The sequence below is a fragment of the Arvicola amphibius genome, chromosome 14 (assembly GCF_903992535.2).
Source record: "Arvicola amphibius chromosome 14, mArvAmp1.2, whole genome shotgun sequence".
Taxonomy (NCBI): domain Eukaryota; kingdom Metazoa; phylum Chordata; class Mammalia; order Rodentia; family Cricetidae; genus Arvicola; species Arvicola amphibius.
Window position 1 is genome coordinate 35,073,676 of NC_052060.1, and position 23,526 is coordinate 35,097,201.

At 40.0% G+C, this 23,526-nt stretch overlaps 1 protein-coding gene across 1 annotated transcript in view; it reads right to left on the reverse strand.

Moving 5' to 3' along the window:
* The window catches only part of Ank2 (ankyrin 2), a 227,539-nt gene that overhangs the window by 54,409 nt on the left and 149,604 nt on the right, over positions 1–23,526 (reverse strand). The window contains exons 22-25 of the mRNA XM_038310750.2: positions 22,635–22,733; positions 12,318–12,390; positions 10,794–10,847; positions 4,302–4,446 (exon numbers count right to left, since the gene is read on the reverse strand). Coding sequence (XP_038166678.1) covers positions 4,302–4,446; positions 10,794–10,847; positions 12,318–12,390; positions 22,635–22,733 — 371 coding nt within the window. The remainder of the gene's footprint in view (positions 1–4,301; positions 4,447–10,793; positions 10,848–12,317; positions 12,391–22,634; positions 22,734–23,526) is intronic.

A 23,526-nucleotide genomic window follows, 5' to 3' on the forward strand; every position in this document is an offset into this window, starting at 1 on the left:
AGGCAGTAACTGAGTTGACAGCTGACTTTATAGCTGTGGAGTTGGCTTTTGATGGGATCTTGCTGAGTTCTTGAATTTAGGCTGAGACAGAAATTCAGTAACCAGGATAACAATCTTTTAATTTAGCAAAAGTGTGTTTCTGCTGGCGGACTAAAGTGTTGCTCTTCTTTGCATTGAACCAGACAGACAGCAGAGATGCGCTGGAGTGTGTTTTGTACCCAGCAACAGTCCCTTCATGCTTACATCCTATTCTTTATTTTATTTTGATTTTGGCCAAAGGCAGAGGGCCAAACTTATGAAATGATAGAGTCTGTGGACCCAATCATCTTCTTTTCTCATCAAGTGCCTTCTACTGGGCCCATATTTAGTAATTACATAATCTCTGGCCATGGTTTTATAATCTAGATATTTAGACTATAACTTTGCATAATAGAGATGCTATCTGTGTGTCAATTAATACTTCAAAAGACATGAACCAGCTAAGAACACTTGGTTTCAAAGGCCAGCTCATTTGTTAGGTAAAATTGACCTTTTAATGCACCCTAGGTAGAGAAGAAACACTGGTTTAAAATGGAAATTTATACTGTGAAATTAAACAGTGGTAACAAAGGCATTACACATAAAACACTGTGACAAAGCTATCAGGATTGAATTATACCTAAACTGTGACAGAAGGCACTGGGTCTCACTGATCACTGGAGTGACAGTGACCAGTTGGCAGGTCTCTCTGAAGAGAGTGGCATGAAAGATCTCAGTGGCTCTAGGTGTAGCATTCCATCCCCCAGTTAGCACCAGTAATGAAGGTGACTTCCTGATGGCCAACTCCTGATTCCTGGGTCTGTTTCTCTGTCTCTTAACTGGTTTATTTACAAGAGGTAGTGAGAGAATTTGGTGGTTTTACTCACTTTGTCTTGCCTTAACAACTAACAAGGAAAAAAGAAAACGTATCCACAAAAGAGAAGGGCAGATGTTAGGGTATGTAGACTGGGGAGAAGGGCAAGGCCCCTTTCTGATTGTTCCTTTTTCGTGGATCCTATGGAGCTTTCTCTCTCTGCTGCCAGCCTTCTGAAATAATAACTGGATGGTGAACCAAGCTTTGTGTTTCCTAAGTGTTCTTTTCTTCTTGATGTTATCACAGAATCTGCTTAACTGAAGTAAATATGGCTTGGATATTCTAACAGCAGAGACATAATTCTCTCTGACAAAATAATAGCAAGAATAAAATGTTGGAATACTTTGAGGCTCTGGACTATAAGTTGCCCACATTTGGCAGGAAGCATTACAGAAATGCTTTAATATTTTACAACAGAGTTACCATTAAAAAGAAATGACTTTGGGGACTGGGAACTCATCTTCAGTTAATACACAGAGAGTAATATGTCTAAGGAAATTAAATCTTACTTGTTCAGTTGGGGGATACAAGGAAGGACTCAATTCACACTTTCCCCTTTCACACAACTGACTTAGAGATTTGAATAAATATAATAATTACTATCTTACTAAACTATAATAGTAGATGTTCAACTTATGTAATTTGAATCTCTATTGAACAAGTATATACAAAATGTTTCTGTGGCTTTTCTGCTACTTGGAATTTTAGTTTTGAATTTGGATGGTATTTTTAAGTTGCAAGCAATAATAATAATAATAATAATAAAAGAACTAAAACCCAACTGATTACAATTTGACTGTGTTTTTTGTTCAGTGCGCTTTAAGTTATATATGTTTTAGGCACCAGAACGCTTTTTCTCTATCGTCTCCAAGTATATATAGATAGGATGCTTAGTGTGTTTGGGAGAAGCCATGCGCCTGTGTCATCAGCCACAAGGTGGCACTGTAGGAATTAGAGTCCGGCCTGGTGCTTGTGGCACCATCGTTCCAATAACAGAGCATCTCTTCCAACTCCAGCATTACTGAATTTAGCCCAAAGGGGCAAAAACCCATAATTCTAGAATGTAAGCAACTCTTAGCACCACACGCACGCACGCACGCACACACGCACGCACACGCGCGCGCCCGCGCGCTTGCACAAGTCCATACACAGTGAGCAGTGAGCGGGGAATGCGGATGTGTACAGGCAGGCCATGGGTGCATGCTATGTAATACCTACCTGGGAATGGTACTATGGAGAGCAGGACCAAATAAAGAAATAAATGAAAAAGGAGAATGGTTACCAAAAAGGTGGCGTGCCGAACTGCTCAAGCAAAACCAAAATAGTAATTAATAACACATGAAAAGGAGATGTTGCCCGAACTCCGTTCTGGGCTTGTGTGTAGATGTGGCCGTCAAAAGGTGGGAACCTAAGACCAGAACACGCGATGTTTGTTCCATGCCTCCGTCTTTATGTGCTGGTAAGTTTCTTACTCTATGGAAAGGACACTATAATACTCAAATCTTAGTTTGAAAAAGGGAAATATGACGGAATCAGGCATTTTTTAAAATAATTAGAAACTGATAAAAATGAATTATTCTTTAGTTGAGCATAAGCAAGTGTAGAATACTGTGAATTCACAGAAAGTCACAGGAAATTTTTTTTTATGTTGAAACATAGTTTTTTTTTTTAAAAAAAAGTCTCAGATTATAAATCCAAATCTGTCAGTGGACGAGAATTTAATGTATGGAACACAGGTTCAGTCACCTCTTCCCCACACCCCCCCAGGGGCTCCTCCTTGGTACCCTGACTGTAAGGGTCACCCTCCATCTAAGTCACCAATACCAAGGAGTCACCTCCTTCTTTCTCAGCTGCCCCCATAAAACTCTCCAACAAATCTCACTACCCAGGTTACAAAATTGTCGCTGCTGGATTCTTTCCACAGCTGGCCCAGGGTTAGAGTTCAGTTGGGTCATAACCACCAAGCAAATAAACTCTGCAGTCGGGTGGCCTAGCCTGGGCGCCACTCTCCTCGAGGGATTCTTATAAAACACAGGTGTGACTCCCTCCCCTCGCGCCCCCACTCCAGCCCACTGTACCTGTGTGTCACTGCTAGCATAAGCCTTAGCTGCCCCCACAGTTAAGTATCCCCTGCCTTTCCCAGCATCATTGCTCTGTGTTCTGTCTGTGTTTGGGTTTCTGTCTGTCAGGAAGCTCAAGCCTCCGTCCTGCAGAGACACTCTATGCTACTGTACCCTGGCCTTCCAGAGTTTCTCTTAGGCTATGAATTTAGTGAACGTATTTGAATCAGGTTGGTACCTCCAGGACTTACCAGCATGCCCAGCTCAAGAATTAACACAGTAAAAAAGAAAGAAAAAATGTGAGGTACAGGACAAGAGGAGGAAAGATGAGGGTGGTGGATCCTGGTACTCAAGTAGCAAGTCCCCAGATAGGTTGCCTTTAATAAATTATCAACGTAGAATTGATAATTCCGTAAGCTGTAAATAGATGGGAAATTCATAATGTAGCTGGAAAAGGGGTGCCATGAGCATGGGGGTGTTAATGGGAGAGACATTACAGTAACATGGACAGGCAGACATGTGACCCAGGTTAGCAGCCATACTTTTGAAGTACCTAGAATAAGCTTACTCATCTTGCTGTTGAGAGTAACAAGAACCAGGTGTATTAGTTAATGGTAGCCAAGATAACACTGAATCTCACAGTTCAGAATATTAGAAAGCCCCCTCAGATTTGTCTATAAGGTCAGCTAAGAGCACCTCAGAAGATCATGTCTTTGTTTCTTAATGAAAACATTAACTACAGGGCAGCTTCCCTTTGCACTTGTTTTCTACGATTCTTCGTTATTTTGTTGACACAGAAATTACAGCTCCCATAGTTAAGTTAGAATTAGAGGTACCTGGAGATACTAAGCACATCTGCCAGGCAAAACGGTCCTTAGAATTTGTCTACAGAACCATGTGGCAGCTGGTTAAATACATCACTTGGAAAGGCAGGGGCTCCTGCTCGCCCTTACACAGCTTCGCAGTAGGTGAATGACTGTACCGCATTAAACGGTGTCTCTGAACTCATTTCCTGTCCTTCAAAATGGGCTCTACTTAAAGGGCTGGAGACATGAATGAGATAGCATGATAACTGAAGAACACGGTGAACTCCTCATTCAGTGTTCGATAACTGTGTCTACGTTAATTATCACCACTAAAAAAGGTAAGTGGTCAGCCAGGCATAGTGGTACCCTGCCTGTAATGCAAGCCCAACACCCAGCAAGTTGTTCATCCGAGAAAGTTCCAGGCCATTCTGGTCTGCACAGTGAGACCTTATCTCTAAGAACCAAAATAAAAATAGGAAAGGGAAGGGGTGTAATGTGTTGTGCACACTTCTGTCGGACATTCAAAGGAAGTTTGGTGGATACCTATCAGATCTTCCTCCTTCCAGGCTGTACCGCAGGTAGTTCATGCCGTCTAGGAACTGGCTGCTGGGCAGTGAGTCATCACCGAGTTCTTTGAGATCTTCTGGCCTAAGGTATTCTCCTCCATCGCCGGTCATTGTGTCGTCACCTTAAGGTAACCAGAGGATGGGGCAGGAAGTTACTTGTTGAATTTAGTACCAGCAACAAAATACACCCATAATTAAGAAGGGCCTTCACACGGCAAAGCACTGCACAGCAGGAAGACACAGAGTACATGCACGTGTCTACAAGGGGTTAAAAACTTGATCCATTTCCCTAAAATGCACCAAGAAAAAAATAATTCTCTGATTATAATTCTTTGAATACCTTTCAATGGACTTTGTTCATTATGTTTGTTATCACAATGGCTAGTTGAGCTTAAAAGGTTAGCCTAGTGTGCAGACTACTAAAATTCTCACAGTAGCTTCAATAATTCTGGGCATAACCCCATATCAATAGACTCTTAGTGCCATTGACAATATACAAAGAAATAGCTATTGTCTTATAATAAATAAGACACTCTAAATTTATTTATTATATGTGTGTATTGTTGTGTTTTGTGTGTGTATTTGTTTCTCTCTGTGTGTGCCCCTGTTTTGTGTGTATGCACAACACATGTGAAGGAGGTCAGAGGAATACGGTCTCTCCTTGCACGGTGTGGGACCTGGGATTAATTCAGTTTGTCAGGCTTAGCAGCAATCAAGTTACCTGCTAAACCATATCGCTTGTTGCAAATATGATAATAGTATTTTATAAGATTAAATATACACAACAGCAAAAGAGCACTGAAATAGAAATAAATTCTAAGAACAGGACTACTAAGATCTAGGCATGCTCTAACTAATCTTTTAAAGAGTTTTATTAACATTTAGAAGGACAGTCTGTGACCCATTTTCATGTGTGAGATGCAAGATCCATCTCACAACAAAAGCTGTGTCTTACGTATCCCTGAACAAGAAGTCAAACATCACCAAAATCTCAAAAGTTGGTTTGCGTCTTCCTCTTGCCCCTCACTCTTTCACCAACCCGAGGATCCAATACAACTGAACTTCACTTAAGTCCCTACTACTACAAAAATTAGGGCATCCTGCACCTCCCAAGTCAGCTGTTTTCAGAAGTCAACCTGTTTCTCCCCCAATCACCCAGCAACTAAGGTGGTCACAGGCAACAAAGTTAAACTCAAAATAAGTTTCTATTACTTGTGTCTTCAAACTGGTGAGAAGAAGGCTCAAAAGGTGCAAAGAAATACAGGGGAGGGAAGGGAGAGTCTAGCTGCAGAATTCCAGTCTGATAGAGCAAGGCACTAGGTTAGCTAATTTGTCAGACCCTGGGTATGAACACACCTCTAACCTCCATCTCTTATGATTATGGAATTGTGTTACAAATAGAGAACCAGCCATCTGAGTAGTATATTTAAAATAAAATACACCCTTTTAGAAACTCTGATGACAAGCCAAGGTACTATTTGAAACCCTCAGATCATACTGAGTTCATGAGACCCGTGGTTGTCCTTAATATTCTCCCCAATTCTCTACCTTCTGATGGATTTTGTGAGGAGGATGTCTGACTCCAGCATCTGATATACTCAGTGTATTAAAGCTGAGGCTTCAGAGTTTTCGAGGCACCCATAGTGACCTTAGGAATAGAGCATGATATTCTAGTGCTAGTGAAACTGTTTAGAATCTCACCAATACTGTTAAACAGAAGGAGTACTGTCTCCAGCTAAATCTTCTTGATCCTGCATACAATTTCTCTCCAGGTTATTTGCACATAAAAATACTATTGTTCGGTTTTACCTATCACCACTGAGTGGTGGAAAGTATGTACCAGGAGAAGTAGAAGAGGTTAATGCTTATCTACCTCCATTTCTAGAGCCTTCGGGCTCCCATCTTCCTGAAAACCTGGTCTAGATTCTTATCCATATCGTCCTCCTCTGCCACCAATCCCATGAAGGACTCTCCTCACCTGTACTAAAGCACTAACCTTTCTTTAGCCAGTGTTAGCCCTTTTCTATATTATACTTGGTATCTTCTTCCTTTTGTAATCCAACTAATCAAACAGATGCCTGCTATTGCTAATAGTTTTAATAATAAAACAGTTACCAAGAGGTAACTTCTTTGAAAAACAGTCTTCAGTGGTATCTCTGACAGAAATGTCTTCAGGACTTTTTTCCTATTGCTTTGAGTCTTTCTTCCCAGGCTCCCTTGTCTGAAATGCTAGTCCTACATGATCCCTGTTATGTCCCGCTTACCACACATTAGAAAAAAATTCAAGAACTTCATATACTATATATAATGTGATCACAGCTGGTTCCGTCTCAGATCCTTGTCAAACTCCATATTCATATTTCAATCTCCTCTACGAATTCCGTACCTGGATTTCCTGTAAGCACCTTACATTTAGCACGTGATAAAACAGAATGCATCTTCTTTGTCTACTTCATCCCCGATCAGCACGTTTCTCGACAAATTACGTGACAGCTGTACAGCTGTCTCAGTACTTTTAGTCAGGGGGTTGGGAGAGATAAGGGTCTTTTATTAAGATTTATTTATTTACTTATTTTGTGGATATGAATGTCTTGCGTGCATGCATGTATGTGTACATGTGTACCTGCTGATCTGCTGAAACTGGGTTTATGAATGTTTGTAAGACACTGTGTGGGTACTGGGAACCAAAGCCAGGTCCTCTGTGAGTGGCTAAGTGCTCTTAATAATGGAGCCATCGCTCCAGCCCCAGAAGGTCTATTCTGCATAACATAGCGATTATGGAATAATTACACACTGATATACTCTCTTTTATTAACATATCTGATATAGAAGGAACAAACACAATTATATTCCTGCATCATGTAACAAACTTAATGTGAGTTTCCTTGTTGTTTCCTGCACTGGGAACAATGTCTTCCTAAATTACAGATATGTTCATTTAATAAAATGATGACTCTCAGATTAATGAGTTCACTTTTTTGTTGTATTCTGCAGTTTTTCCAGACACATTTTGGGAAACTGTTTCCCACTAACTCTAAGGTATCAGCATACTCTAATTTTGTTTTTTGTTGCTTTTGGGTCTTTTCTTTTTTGCTTTGTTTCATTTTGTTTTTATCTTTTTTTGGGTTTTTTTTGGGGGGGTGTTTTTGTTGTTGTTTTGAGACAGGGTTTCTCTGCAGCCCTGGCTGCCCTGGAACTCGCTTTGTAGACCAGGCTGGCCTCAAACTCATAGAGACCCACCTGCCTCTGCCTCCTGAGTGCTGGAATTAAAGGCATGTGCCACCACCACCAGGCTGATACTGCAGTTTTTTAAAGTGAGATTGATTTTGGTTATTTGGAAGCTACAAGATTCTATATGAGGATGACTGGTACATCAGCCATGCCAAGACTCTGTTGAACAGAGATATCAAAAACACGGGGATAAGCTAAATGGTGTGGGTTGCCCTCTTGATATCCTCTGTGATGCTCAGATAAAGAGATTCTCTGAAATGTCATTGAGCCCCTGCCCTTGTCCTTCCTACTGAAATATGGGGAGAAGTGAAATGAGGAGGAGTCTCTGTGCTCACAAAAGTGAGCACGCAAAAGCTGAAACGGATCTCCCCATTTGTCTTCTCAACCCCTTCAAAACTTCTGCCGTTTTGAAGTTCTCTTGTTTGCTGGATCAAGTTGATACAGGGCACCACTCAGTAAAGGATGTCTCTAGCCTCAGATACATGACTTCTTCCCATTCCCAATGAAACATCCTTTCTATGGACTACTATTGGATTAATATTCATAAAATCAGATTTCAATTCATTAGTTGAAATCTTTATGATATTCTAATTTCTCTAGACTCAGCTAAGAATTCAGAGTCGCCCCCCCCCTCCCGCCACAACTATCCTCATAATCAGTTGCTATGCAACGGAGCACTGACGGAATCATTTTGCCACTCCTTGTCACTCTGCTGCACATTCCGACATTGAAACCCCTATACTGATTTTTCTCTACCCCTTTACAACCTGGGCCACCCTCTGGTTAATCTCTCATTTCTTAGCCAATACATCAGATTGTGTGGGTGGCCCCAGCTGTAGAGCTCCCTGAGCAGATATAAGAACTGATGGCACTGTGCCTTCATTTATAGCTCTTCATGCATTACTCCCCATATGTGCTTGTTGAAGGCTGGCCCTGTGCTCACCTTTGATTCCCCGTGATGTGAACTATCAAGCTCCCCTATCATAATATTACATTCACCAGCGATGTTTTCACTGTGTGGGAGGATAATACCAACTGCTTTACCACATGTCACATTAGTCTGAGCAGGCATCTAAACTCATCTTAGGAATGCCCTTAGGTATTGTTGCCAAGAGTAGATGCTGGAGAGAACAAGGGTTGGCTAACACCTTCTGAACATACGTGGCTACACTACGTCCGTGTAGATGGTTAGTAGATTTATGAAAACATTCAACTGCGGGGCTGGAGAGATGGCTCAGAGGTTAAGAGCATTGCCTGCTCTTCCAAAGGTCCTGAGTTCAATTCCCAGCAACCACATGGTGGCTCACAGCCATCTGTAATGGGGTCTGGTGCCCTCTTCTGACCTGCAGTCATACACACAGACAGAATATTGTATGCATAATAAATAAATAAATATTTAAAAAAACATTCAACTGCACACAATGTTAGAGTTGGCAGTGGAGGCCAACTAACTCTACCCCGACCCTTTGCATAAGAAGCAACTTTGCACAACTCAAATACATTATTTATATAAAAGTTATTAGATTTAAATTCTTTGCTGGCAATAAAATGCTGTTACTTTTTTTCTATTTCTAAAAATAAAACATTTTTTTCTTATCACAAGATGTTCTTGCTCACTAATCATTATTCCTGCCACAGGAGTTTTGAATCACTATCAAATGCCATTGTTTAACAGTTTGATTCAAAAAATATGTATCTACATCTTATTTTATATAACAGGCAGACATGAGAGTCTTACAAATGAAGTTTCTAGAAATTCCACAGTAAACACTTTAATTGTATTGGGTAATAAGTCCTTTACCAACTATTTTTAAAATAGTGATCTGTTTTAAAATCAAATGTATCTAACGTATACACTGGGTTTTCATGTAATAGGCTTGCTATGAAGAGATACCACATCATCTCTTGAAACTGCATATCACATAGAACATTTTACATCATTCATTTTTTCTTTTCAAATGCCAAATTCACGCTGAATAACTTTTAAAATACTTATTTTGTTTTTATGTGTTGGGGGGGCAAGGGTGGGTGTATGTCTGGGCAAGGGTGGGTGTATATGTGTGCAAGGGTGGGTGTATGTGTGTGCAAGGGTGGATATGTGTGGGCAAGGGTGGGTGTATATGTGGCAAGGGTGGGTGTATGTGTGGGCAAGGGTGGGTGTATGTGTGTGCAAGGGTGGGTGTATGTGGGTGCAAGGGTGGGTGTATGTGGGTGCAAGGGTGGGTGTATGGGTGCGCAAGGCTGGGTGTTTGTGTGTGCAAGTGTATATAGTTGCCCCAGAGACCAGAAAAGGAAATAAGCTCCACTGGAGCTTGAGTTCCAGGTGGTTGTAAGCTGCCTGACACGAATGCTGGGAACACTTGGGTCCTTTGTTAAGAGAGCAAACGCCCTTAAATACTGGGCAATCTTCTTATCCCTAGCCCTCTCCTCCCTGAATGATAGTTAGAGATCATTTTTAATCATGTGACTTACCTCTACTCTTGACTGCCTTTTAAAAACCAATCACATTATGACTCTTAAATATATATTTGTTTTTTAAAAAGGATCCCACTGCATTGCTAAGGCTGACTTTTTTTTTTAAAGAGAGATTCTCTTTACATAGCATAGCTCTGACTGACCTTATACTCACTGCCTCTGTCATCTGGTTGATGGGATTACAGCTGTGGGCCACTATACCCGGACAGACTGACTTGAATGTCTGTTCTCAAGTCTGTGCCTCCTGAGTAATCACGACTATAGATACGTGTTACCATACTTGGCTTCTAATTTTTTATATTTTTGCCTTATATAAAAGGAGTAATGTGAGCATTCACCTTGAGCAACCTTAGTTGAAAGTGCATATAGTAACTAATAAACTAGTTACCAATATGTCATGCTTACTTTTGTATTAACTTACCAAAAAATTACTTTTCCTGAAAATCTCTATCCTAAAAACTAAAGCTATACCTCTGGGGAAACATTCTTATAATATACCTCAGATAGGGTAATGTTGTTTAGTTGGTCTCCATAAAGTTGCTAAACTATTACCAGAATAAGCAAACATGGCTTTAAACTTACACAAGAATAAAATGCACACGTCCAATGTACACATGCACAATTCTACCCGCACTATACAAGCTGTTTCAAAAGAAACATTAGTATCAAGCACAAAGATTTAAGAATTAACCAGTTGCTTCTAGGTAGTTAAGAAAAATCAAAAGCAAAGAAAGGCAATCACTCTGAGTCCCTTGAACGGTACCTGAATCACTAAGCGTTTCCCCATCAATAAAGTGGTCACCAAACTGCTTAAGAGCTGCATGACACATGAACGAGAATGAGAAAGAAAATCCCCCGAAACATGGCGTGCATGTACAGATGCTCGAACTCAGCTGGCCGATACTAGAGCAAAGCTCAGACTTGTAATAAATACTCAGAATTACAGCCTTTGGCAGGACTTTTAAACTTACTCATCATCATGCATTGATCCAACATTTGTTCTTGTCATAATTCTTACGTGAACTGACACAGCTCAGAGCCTAGTGCCAATAGCAAGCTGGTTCCAAGTAAGACTTAAGAATATCGAGCTTGGCCTTGAGATTTCACATCAAAGAACCTAGAAACATATTTAATATTTTTCCATAGAGTCTTTTACTATCAGGCCTAGCACGGCCCTTGTGGCAATGATTTTGCAAAGGCATGGATGAATGTTTCATGTACATTGTATACATGGCGATAGGTTTTCAAATCTCATACGCTTGTTCTATTAGTGAAGCTTGCATACTCTATGAGGCGCTTCTGTGATCTGAAGTAGGTTCTTTTTTGTTATTCAGGAGAAACAAAACAGGCAAATTAAAACTATGGGACAAAGACATCACTGGTAAATAAATAAATAAATAAAGTAAATAAAGAACCTCTCTGTGTCAAGCCTGGCTTTTAACCTCTACCCCGTTAGTCCCTAGCACGTTTTAGAGAAACAGTCCTTTTCAAGACTCTGAAGTCCACTGTCTAGATCAGCCGTTTTCAACCTGTGAGTTGCAAGTCCTTTGGCAATCACATATCAGACATCCTGTATATCACATATTTACATTATAATTCATAACAGTAGCAAAATTACAGTTAGGAAGTAGCAATGAAATAATTTTATGATTCGGGGGGTCACCACAGCATAAAGAACTGTACTAAAGGGTCACAGCATTAGGAAGGCTGAGGACCACTGAACTAGATAATTTTTATCAATTCTAAAACCATCATGAAAGTAAAAATCTTTCCTGGATCTTTCCTGGCATAAAGAATGACTTACTCAGGTTGGGACTACACTATTTTGTGCTGAGGTCCTTTTATGCTTTTTCTAAGATTCTTTTCTTCTGGATTTGATATATATTCTGGATGTTTGAACTCATCAGACAGCAGAGATTTCTTAATATACCACTAATGAAAAATGGTTTATGGTCTTTCAGTACATTTGAATATGAAATTTGTTGGCATAATTAGTATATGTATTAGTAATAACTATTATATCAGACAGCTCTTTTAGTACATGGATAATTAGAAGCTTCTTTCTCATTCCCTAGTCTTACTTGGTATTAGAGATTAAAGATAATAATGGGAAAAAGTAGGTAGACCTGACCTGCCTACTTCCTCAATGTCAAGAGTAAGTACAGTAGACTATAGTTGGTGACTGGGTTTTAGATATTAGGATGCTATAATCTATACTACCACCTTTATCTCAAATAAAACTTTCGTTTCCTTGTGTGGAACTTGGCAGCTATCACCAAAGACTTACCCTCTTCATCAGAAACATCAAGAACCTCCGTCATTGTCTCAGGAACATTCAGCTTGTGTTTTTCTGTGATAGTCTGGAAAGATAAAAAGCATTCAGTGCAAAGTTAAAAATAAAATCAAACAAAACTTGAATGGAGTCACAGAGGGGCCACACTCTACAGCAGCAGCAAGCCATCAGACCCCAAATATCCCATCTTATCTTATCTCTGTAGATGTTTTGGAATCTTACTAGCTTTCGTGAAAATTCCTTTGTTCTTTCTGAAGACAAATGACTCTAGGAACATTGTCCAAGAGAAGATTCATTACTGTTAGTCCCCAGTTGAAAAATGAAGTCTTTAGTAATGGCGTTAGTAATTAGTCTTACTGAAAAGGCAAACTAATGTGTTCAAGACGTCTCTAGCTGTTTCCAGCAAAACTTTACATGAAGTAATAAACATGCAATGTATTAAAAGCAAAGCTGTTACAGAGATGCTGCAAAAAAAAATGGAGAGCATATAAATTATATGTGACACGTGTTTTCAGGGGTTAGAGGACCAGTGGTAGAGAATTAGTCATCTCTATAGTATTCAGACTGCAGTTATGGTTTATTGCTCATGGGCCTTCTCTGGTGCTCTCTTGAGTGGCCAAATCCAATGACTTCATTCCCGATAGAGGATAAAGAGCTGAGAGAGCAGGCTCATTTGGCTGCATGGCTTCCACCTCCAGACTCATCTTAGCTGTAAGGCCTCTGCACGACCTTGAACTCAGCCATGCCTCATTTTCATTGTTGGGAAACCAGAGAGCCATGTTTTATAAGCTGTTATGAGTATCAGTGCAGGAGCTCCTAGAGAACAGTCCTTAGACTGTGGACTCAATAAGCATCAGCTGGAGTAACTGATGGCTGTCACTGAAAATTCCATTCATCCTAGGCACAAAGGGGCTCAGAACATTTTAGTCATGTATGTAGCATGGAATGGGATGATAATTATACACCAAACATGCCATAGTGATTTCCAAAATGAAAAAAAAAAAACAAGCCAGACACAGAGAGACAAATATCATATGACTTCACTAATCTGCGAAACTCTTTAAAAGTACAAATCCTAAACCGGGCGGTGGTGGCGCACGCCTTTAATCCCAGCACTCGGGAGGCAGAGGCAGGCGGATCTCTGTGAGTTCGAGACCAGCCTGGTCTACAAGAGCTAGCTCCAGGACAGGCTCTAAAGCTGCAGAGAAACCCTGTCTCGAAAAACAAAACAAAACAAAACAAAACAAAACAAAAAAAAAAAAAAAAAAGTACAAATCCTTAAAACAGACAGTAGTCTCCTGGGTACCAGTGGCTGAGCCCAGACAAGGGGGATGTGGGCTGGTTCTCAAAGGATACCAAATGTCAGTCAAGTAGGGAAGAAGTGCAAGAAATGCATGGTACCATGAGGATCATACAATACTTCAGTGTATTGTATACTTGAAAATTTCTTTTCTCCATCATTTTCCCGAGACTCTATCATGTCCCCAAGGCAGGCTCAAGCTCCAACTCACAAATCTGCTATGTGTAAGGACAGCCCTGGACTTCCAGCCTTTCTGTCTTCCTCTCTCAAGTGCCTGGATTCCAGGTGTGTGCCACCATAGCTTGTTTAAGAAGAACTGGGGATTGGGCCCAGGGCCCTATGCATGCTAGGAAAGCCCTGTGTTAACTGAGCAATAGCCCTAATCCTAATATTCTAGGAGAATTTAGGTTCTCTCATCACAGTCACCCACAAATGGTAAGTGTATGAACTAACTAGTTCGTTTAGCTATTTTCACAATGTACATACATCTCAAATCATCATGCGGTCCAGCATAAATATGCAGCATTGTATCAATTTTAAACATGAAGCACAAGTACAAAAAAAGAAACCTCACAGCTTTAAATATTTCCTAAATCCCATCAAGTCTCAAATTTATAATGATAATTCTTACATTTAAAGTGTATTTTGTTACTAGGCAGTTACGAGAATATTAAAAGACTAAACTCTTGACTTAAAAGATAAATCTTCAACTAAAACACCAAAGCACCATGAGTAGGCTGTGTAGACTTCCACGCTTTGCTTTACAGATAACAAAGACTTGTTTCCATGAGTACAATGACTCTACACAGGCTCTTTCCCAACAGAAGAGACCCTTCCACAGACTGTCATCCATGTAGCTATGAATGAATATAACAGATGTGTGCTAAGAGCAACTGGACTAATTCAATCATAACACGCTGGGGCATACGTCTTTCACTGATTGTTTTTCAGTGGACTTGCCTTGTTTGTTTTCCGAACAAAATTAAGTCAAATGGCTCAGAAGACCTAGTGTGAGGACACATACAGGGGCAGGTAAGAAGGCCTCACAGCCAGGTCACTGCTAACCCCAGGCTGGATGGTTTGCTGCACTGTCACGTGGCTCCTTCTTCTTGTGCTGTGGAGATTTTTCTTTAAAGATACTCCTTTCTCTATCAAAACCTTTTCCTTGGACTACCAGATGTGATTTCCACGGAGAAATACTTCCTGATGTGCTACCAATAGCTTTATTTATTTAACTCTGCTACATGTATCACACACAACTGTGTATGGCTCATCTATTTCTCTACCTCCCACAGAAGAGTGGGAGTCATTCCAGAGGTAGAGTGTTACCATAGAACCTGAAGTAGAATAGATGCCTCTCTCATATAGATGGGATGATATAAAATTATGATGCTGTAAAATTATGTTAACATATACTTAAAATTCACCAAGTGACAAAACAGATTTTCTTTTGAGTAGAATCTTTGGTTTTTTTTTTTTTTTTTTTTTTTAAAAAGGCAGAAAGTACAATGCTAGAGAACCTTGTGGTGTGTAGGTGAGGGCACAATTGAAGCCCACATCAGTAAATCCAACTTGCCTACGTTTCTTGGGATATTTATGAAAGACAGCAGGTTTTGACTCTATGAAAGCAAGCTAAACACTGCAGTAAAGATAAAACAAAGGCCCAGTGATCTCCCACAGACTAGAGAGCAGATAAACATTTGTGCAATGAACAAATTTAAAGGGCTTTCATAAGACACTATTTTATTATTATACCAGTATTTCAATCTTGAGTTATAAATTTAACTCAGCTAAATTATAATCTATATATCATAGAATTCAACTCCAGCAGTATATTAGAATGACTAGAAAGCATTTTAAAATATCAGTGCTCTGAGCTCATGGCTCAGATGGTAACGTGCCCGCTACAGAAACGTGAGGGTCTGAGTTCAGATCCCTGGCACATGGTGACACTAGCGCTGGGAGAAGAGAGAGACACCTAGAGCTCACTGGCCATTCTTTTTTTAAAATTTATTTATTTTTATTATGTATACAATATTCTGTCTGTGTGTGTGCCTGCTGGCCAGAAGAGGGCACCAGACCCCATTACAGATGGTTGTGAGCCACCATGTGGTTGCTGGGAACTGAACTCAGGACCTTTGGAAGAGCAGGCAGTGCTCTTAACCTCTGAGCCACCTCTCCAGCCCTACTCACTGGCCATTCTGACTCGCTAAACGAATGAGCTCCAGGTTCAGTGAGATTTTGCCTGAAAACCTAAGACTGACACTGACTGGGGAAAACACTGGATATGTGGACCTCTGGCCTTCCGTGTACACACACACACACACACACACACACACACACACACACCTACTACTACTACTACTACTACTGTGTCTCAGCACAGAATATTAAGTCTGCATCTTGGGGTCCAGCTAACAGTATTCTTTTTTTTTTTTTTTTTTTTTTTTTTTTTTTTTTTTTTTTTTTTTTTTTTTTTTTTTTTTTTTTTTTTTTTAATAAAAGTCCCATTTAGTTCGAAGTCAGCCTGGCCTTCATAGTGAGTTCTTGAACTACATATTGAGACCAGCTCTCAAGGAAAGTTAATTTCATATGAGAATGTTTTAGAGTAATTCATACATGAAGAAGTGTCTCCATTTGCAAGTAAATGACTGTGTGGCAGCCCGTGGTCCATTGCCAGATGCTGGTAGTGTGAGTACACATTCTTTTTCCTTGCCAGAATGAATAGCCAGGCTGCTCTGTTTGGGATTAAGTGCTATCTGTTATATTAGGAAATGTATATAGCAGGATATACAGCAGCACACAATACTCATTTCGCTCACAGATGTTTTCCTGAATAATATTCACAATGCCCTCAATGTACAATGCAATATGTAGCATGTATTTGAATCTGATGTTTGCCCAACCTTCACAGGGCATCAGTAAATGTTTGTTGAATTATCACAAACATATCTTCTTACTCATGAGGTATATAATTAGATATAACATACAATTTTCTGTTAAAATGAAATATCCTTAAGATATTTGGTTATTGAAACATAGTTTGTTTAAACAACTGCATTTGCACAATAGATGGAGAACAAAGCTATAATTCAAGGCTCATGTACTTCTGGTTTTGCTACAGAGTCTAAGATGTCAAGGTCAAGATCTGAAACAACTTTAAAATTTAAAATAAAGAATATGTTATGCACAAGATTAATGAGATATAATTAAGACGACGAGTGATTCATCATGATATAGGAACACAGAAAATTAAATATAAGCTCTTACGATGTTTTATAATTAGTGGATAATATCTGGTTTTCCCTGTGGGGTAAATTTGTATGCTAACTAAGCCCACTTGGCCAACACCCCCTATCCAGTCACGCCCTTTATCCCAAGCCATCACAGCATAGACAATGATCTCAGCCACCATGTCCCCTTTCAACACCTTCACCCTGTGGCTGTCATCAGAGCACTTGTAGGTTACCCTTGTTTTGTTAATGCCAACCATATTTGTCAATATAACTGTTGTAACTAGGCAAACTATTAGATGTATGTTTTCGTTTTTCTAGAAAGATAAAGGTAAGTACTCTAGGAAGTTTCAACAAAGATGTGTCCCCCCAAATAACTGCTACCCAATTAGGTGTGGGTGAGATAATTATAAATGATTTGAAAAATATATCAGACAAAGTTAAGGGTTCTGTACTCCACATGTTTCTTGAAGAACACACAAAGAATGCATAAATGTTATATAGAACTTTTGAAAAATATTTGTTTATAATATGCATGAATATTTGCCTTTGTGTATGTACTTACATTGCATGTCTGGACCCTATGTAGGCAAGAAGAGGGTTTTGGATCTGCTGGAACTGGGGCAATAGGCAGCTATAAACTGCCATGTGGATAGCAAGTGTTAACCACAGGCCATCTCTTCCGTTCCAGGAAGTGATAACTAGGTGTTATAAAGCACATACACACATAGTGACTATTGATAGTGTTTGTGCAAAGATGACAATCCAGACATTTGATCAAGGAACTATATTCACAGAAATAAAATGATCAGACAGTGTCAAAGGACATTATCCGTATACATTGAATTTTCATTTCGATCATTCTTTTAACAAACATGGTATCAAATCAAATTTCGGGCTTAGAATTACATTTTTTTTTTACTGCTTTAAAAAACCTACCTAATGAGCAAAGGATAATATATCTAATATAATTTATATGTGGGAATTTGGGGTAATTTATTAGATAATTATGTTCTTTTAGCAATGACTCTTTGCCATATAATACATTACTTTAAAATTGCACCAATAATAAAAAAATTAGCTGATGATAGCAGATTGACAGATGGAGGAATGAGTCATTTTTCATAGTTTTTCCGATCTTAGTAGACTAGGGCTGTTGGCTATTACTGTTGGGAATACACCCCCAGTTTTGTGATAACCGTTCCTGCAAACACAGAGACTTCATCCTAAGACAATGCTGAAATGTCCCGCCTCCCCCGCTGCGTCTCTCAGTGTAAATTTAGAAATGCCAAGGTTAAGGAAACAAGCCACAATTCCAGTGTCTAGGCGATTTCGGCCGCCCCAGCCTCTGCCTTACAATCCACTGCCTCTATCCGCTCTCTCACAATGCCTTCATTCATGCTTTGGGGTAAAGGATTTGGGGGAGAAGTTTCTTTTCAAGAGACCTCACATGCCTGCACAAGCGGCACACCCTAGAAATGCAATGGGTGGTAAATGAGCCCATCACTTGTGTAGCTGCAATTCAATGACCGCATCCAATGGATGCATCTAACCTCATCACGTGGAATTTGATCCCCTTCGCCTCATTATAAAATGCCTTGCACTGCTGGCTATCACTGTGGTGCTGGGTTTTGTTTGTTTTTGTTTTGGCTGGTCAGTAAACTTTAGAAAATGACATTGAATAGGACATACCCATTGAAATCAGTAAAGTATACTTCTTGTGTGGCTTTTGTTTTTTTGTGGAAAACTAGGCAGGAATAGTTCTTTCACAGAATTCTGGTTGAGCTACTTTTCAGCAAAACCAAGATTAATTAGATGGAAATGGTTAGGAAAGAGGCCGTTGCGATCCAGCAGCCTGAACTGAATTCCAGATGTGTCCTCCGAAGCTAGCACAATACTAATCTTACATATTAGCTATTTGAGATATCACAAATAACACCCTATAGGAAAAAGAACGACTGAGCACCATTTCCCACAGAGAGGTGTACTGCACGAAGACTTCCACGCTAGAAGATAATGCATAGGTACTTTTTAGCTACAGATTTCATATCTCAAAACAAACTCACCATTCTATCAGGAGCCAATTAGGAGAATCAGAAAATAAACATAAAGCAGAATCAAATCATGTAGTCACTGCGATAGAGAGATGGTTCAGTAGTTAAGAGCACTGGCTGCTCTTCCAGGGGGATACAGGTTCAATACCCAGCATCCACTAATGGCCAACAACTGTCTGTAACTCCAGTTCCAGGGGATCTGATGCCCTCTGTAGGCACCTGGCATAGACATACGTGCAAGCGAACTATAAATAAAACAACCACCTGCCACTAATGCCACCCTCCAGATAAAGGGGATTGGTGGGAATGGTGGTTTATTTAATGTGAGTGACACACTGAAGCTGAAATCTGAAATTCTATGTGTTATTTATGGCTTATTGGGTTTTTCACCTAGAAATTTGAATTTCAAATATGGTGAGTTTTTTTTTTTCAAATAATGCTCAACTTTAAAATGAACATAAATAATAATATAGTAGTGAAAAAATATAATTAAATATAAATAATTCAAAAGCAAAAACTCATAAAATGTTCTAAAAACAGTTGCCTTGTGTTAGAGTTAACTGTCAGGGATAAGACTTTCCATATCCTCCCTGTATATCTGGTTTCTGGCAAACCATCTGCCTGCTTACTTAGAGATGGTATAATATTATTTTTTTTAAAAAAATCAGCATGTGTGTATGTCTTTGGAGTTGGAGTGTGGCTCTCTCCTTCTCTAAACCCAAGCATGTTTATTAAAGTGAACTCAAAAATCTCTGTCTCATGTCAGAAGAGCCACCTGATATGGGACATAAGATAAACAAATATTTAAGGACTATTTTATTGCCACTAATCTTGTAATCTTTTGGTTTTATATTGACTCTTTAACAGGTTTTCTTAAGGTTTAAAATTTATAAGATTATAAACTTTATAAGATGAATATATACATCAATCTTATAAATATATTTTAAACTTTTTGTCATGATATTAATGGTCATACGGAGTACTAACAGTTTTAAAAAATGTTTCACCTACCTTCCTGTACATGATTTCAGGTTTGAGTATCAGTTTTCTGCAGTGAATCATTAGCCTGCCTAACAACGACCTCTGAAGTCTCCATAAAGACAATGGGACATCATATTGGACACCATGTAGCTGCCCAAGAAGCAACACGTGAGGTAACAAACCAACCACGAGCCTCGTGATAAAATATAAAATAATAGAAATGGGTTAACTTAAGACTCAAGAGTTAGTTAATAAGAAGCCTGAGCTAATAGGCCAAAGAATATGTAATTAACATTAAGCCTTAAAGTGGTTATTTTATAAGCGACTTCAGAAACAGATGGCGGAGAAAACTTGGTCCAGGGGGACCAGTGGGAAGAAGAATATTTATAATTGTGTGTGTGTGGGTGTGTGCGTGTGTGGGTGTGTGTGTGTGTGTGTGTGTGTGGGTGTAGTTCACCTGTGTGACTGCAGAGCACACACACCAAGTTGCACAGTGAGAGTTAGAGAACAGCCTAGGATTGTCACGCTAAACTTTCCACCTTGTTTTGAGATAGGAATTCACTGCTTGCTGCTGCGAAGCCATGTTATATGGCCCTCCAGCTTCCGGGAATTCTCCTGCCTTCACCTCCTATCTGTCTACAGACAGACCACAATTGCAGATGTACATTACCATTGTGTGGTTCTGGGGTCCAAACTTAGGTTCTCACACTGGTGAGGCAAGTGTGTTAGCCACTGAGTCAATCCCCAGCCTAGTACTTAGAATGGTTAGAAACAAATTAAGAAATGTTAGCTGCTTCTGTTTTAAAATATGGATCTTTTGCATTTAAAAACATTTGCTCTAATATTTATGTACCAGAAATCTTAATGAGATGTATAAGTTTCACCATGCTGTTGATGTACAAAACAAATTGCATTTTCCTCTGGGTTATAACTCTCTTCTCTCCTCCCGCTACGCTTGTGCAGAAGAACTCTTTCAACCACTGATGCTCTTTTACTTACAGCACAGAGGCCCCACACATCTTTCCTTAGTTAAAGAAGAAACCTTACTTAGCAAACTGAATGAGAGCAAAGTAGGACCGGAGGAAAAGAGCCACAGCTTGCCATCTAGTGGCCATTCAGTAAAAATACACATCCATTATTCCCAGTGTGGAAAAAGTATTGAAGTTAACAAAATCCAAGACTCAGACAGCACCCGTGCTCAGCCAATCTTCTCACTGACACCTTTGTTTCTTTGTGAGGTGCATGCCGTCCTGAGGTGAAATAGCTGTGGAAGTCTTCATGCGAAGACTTCCCTGTTACGAAAAACCATTCGTTTTTTAAAGTAATTAAGATTCAGCCAAACAGAAAGATTTTTAAATATTCTCACCACAGGGAAATGAAGGTTTGTGGGGACAGACAGACATATCTATCCTCATTTGAGCAACACATAACGGAAACACACACCATATTATCCCAAGCAATCACAGAAGCCGGAGCATTTCTCACTAACTGATTCCAAATGTTTAAACAGAAGAGAATAAAAAAAAAAAAAAAAAAAAAAAAAAAAAAAAAAAAAAAAGGCCATGGCCTTATATAATGACCTGTCAGTAGAATGTTAAACGTTGACAAGACTTTTTCTCATTTATAATTTATCAAATCTATATCTTTAAAACCACTGCGTGTGCTGGCTAAAGGAGATGGGTCTGCTTGCAAAATGAGCAGAGCAGCTGCCTCCCATCAAAAAGTTCAGGCGATATTGTGCAGCTCATTAATTATTCATACACCACTCTATTTAAAACTGCATGTCACATCAACTGCGTTTCATCTACCTCAATGGCTGTCCACGGGGGCTTTTCGTTGGCCTATAAAACAAAATTCCTTTCTTTTCCCTCCCCTCTATTTAAAAGAATCCAGTGTTCCCAAACTCTGTATGCAGTGGTTCTAGCTTGGAGCATTTAGCACAGCCTGACTCCGAATACTTTGTTGATTTGCGGTGCCACTGCTTCCATGGGACATCTCAGATCTTGTTGTTTCTCTTCTTTACAAAGATAAATTGGAAAGCTATTGTTCGTAGAACTCGTGCTTAAATTAAAGTTTAAAAACTCCTCCTGGAGCCTATGCAGAGATAAGGATGCAGCATTCTGGATTTGCTCTTGGGATTTTCTCTGGCAAAGAGCCATGACTATGACTTCTCAGGGATCATTAGGTGTTTTAAAGCAGTGGAAATAAAGGATCTTAGGCATACACCGGACACCTGCAATTTTTATTCTAAAAAAAAATCATCAGACATAAGAAGGAAAAGAAGAAATTTGAGGAGACTTTGTTGTCTGTGGAAGTGCATTTGACCTAGCCAGGGTCTCTTTTGAGAAGAGGCTGCCTGACCTCTAGGCCAAGTTCAAGTTGGTGACAGTGTGTGATACCTTTCTGCCAGCAGTAGGTGTCACACAACCAGAAGGAAGAAGCAGAAGAACCAGAAAGAAGAAAAAAAAAAAAAAAAAAAAAAAAAAAAAAAAAAAAAAAAAAAAAAAAACCTCAGGGAAAAGCATTTTTCTATAATTATAAAGCTAAATTCATATATCTGATTTGGAATTATACTGACAGAAACCCTGCACCCATTGGTAAGCACATTTATAGCTGCCTATTCCTGAGCCTATTCTATCATGCATTCAACAACAAAAAAAAAAGTTCAAGCTGCAAACACTGAGCAAAAGGTATGTGGCGGGAAAAGCAAGAGGACAGGAGCAAACCAGTCATCAGTACTCACCGTGGTGGTGGTGGTGACCTCCTCAGTCACAACCTTCAGGGTATCAACCACGGAGATGTAGCCCAGCCGCTTAGCAATCGCCAGGGCTGTGTTACCATTCTGAAGAGGGAGAAAGAGGGAAAGAGTGAGGAAGGCTAGGGAGGACTGCCTTGGGAGCCAATGAGCTCACCCGGGGCTCGGCATGAGCCAGCACTTCCTTCCAAAACAAGGCAAGCTCGGGAAAATCACTAGTTTTTACCATTACGTCTAAATCTGTCTTTGTAACTTCTTTAGACTATAGCCTAGGTCACCATGGTAACACAACAAGCTTGCATCTGCCTGCTCTTTTTAATAAGAAGCACTTGATGCTTAACCCTGAGGTTGTCAAGCAGCTCCAAAGGCTGCTCTGGTCTTCTAAAGCGACCTCTGGAACTGAGGAGAGTGTCTGCCAAAACTACCAGGGAGAACCTGGTATGCTCATTGCTCACCAAGGGTCAGGCCATCTGCTGCAGGTAAGATGTTACCATAGGGACCCAGTGACAGATTTAGCTTCTGCGCCGTAGGAGCTCCAGGGCTGCAAAAACTACACAAGCCAGCAATTCCAGCCGCCTCCAGCCCAGGCCACTGGGGACCCCGTTTGTTTAATTACACCGCTTAGTTTACATTTCAATGGCTCCACATCCCAATGAGGCCCTTCGAAGCCAGCAGCTCAGAAACTGGGCTCTGTTAAGAAGACGGGGGAGGGAGGGGCAGATATGTGCTCACATCTGAGAGCCAGCTGTAAGCAAAGCCCTTCCAGCAGCCCAAGTGGAGGGCCCCACTCCCCAGAGCCCTAACTGACTTCCTTCCCGGCAAACACTCCCCAGAAATCACAGACTACTAGAAAGGATTTTCCCCAAATCTGGGGTTTTCC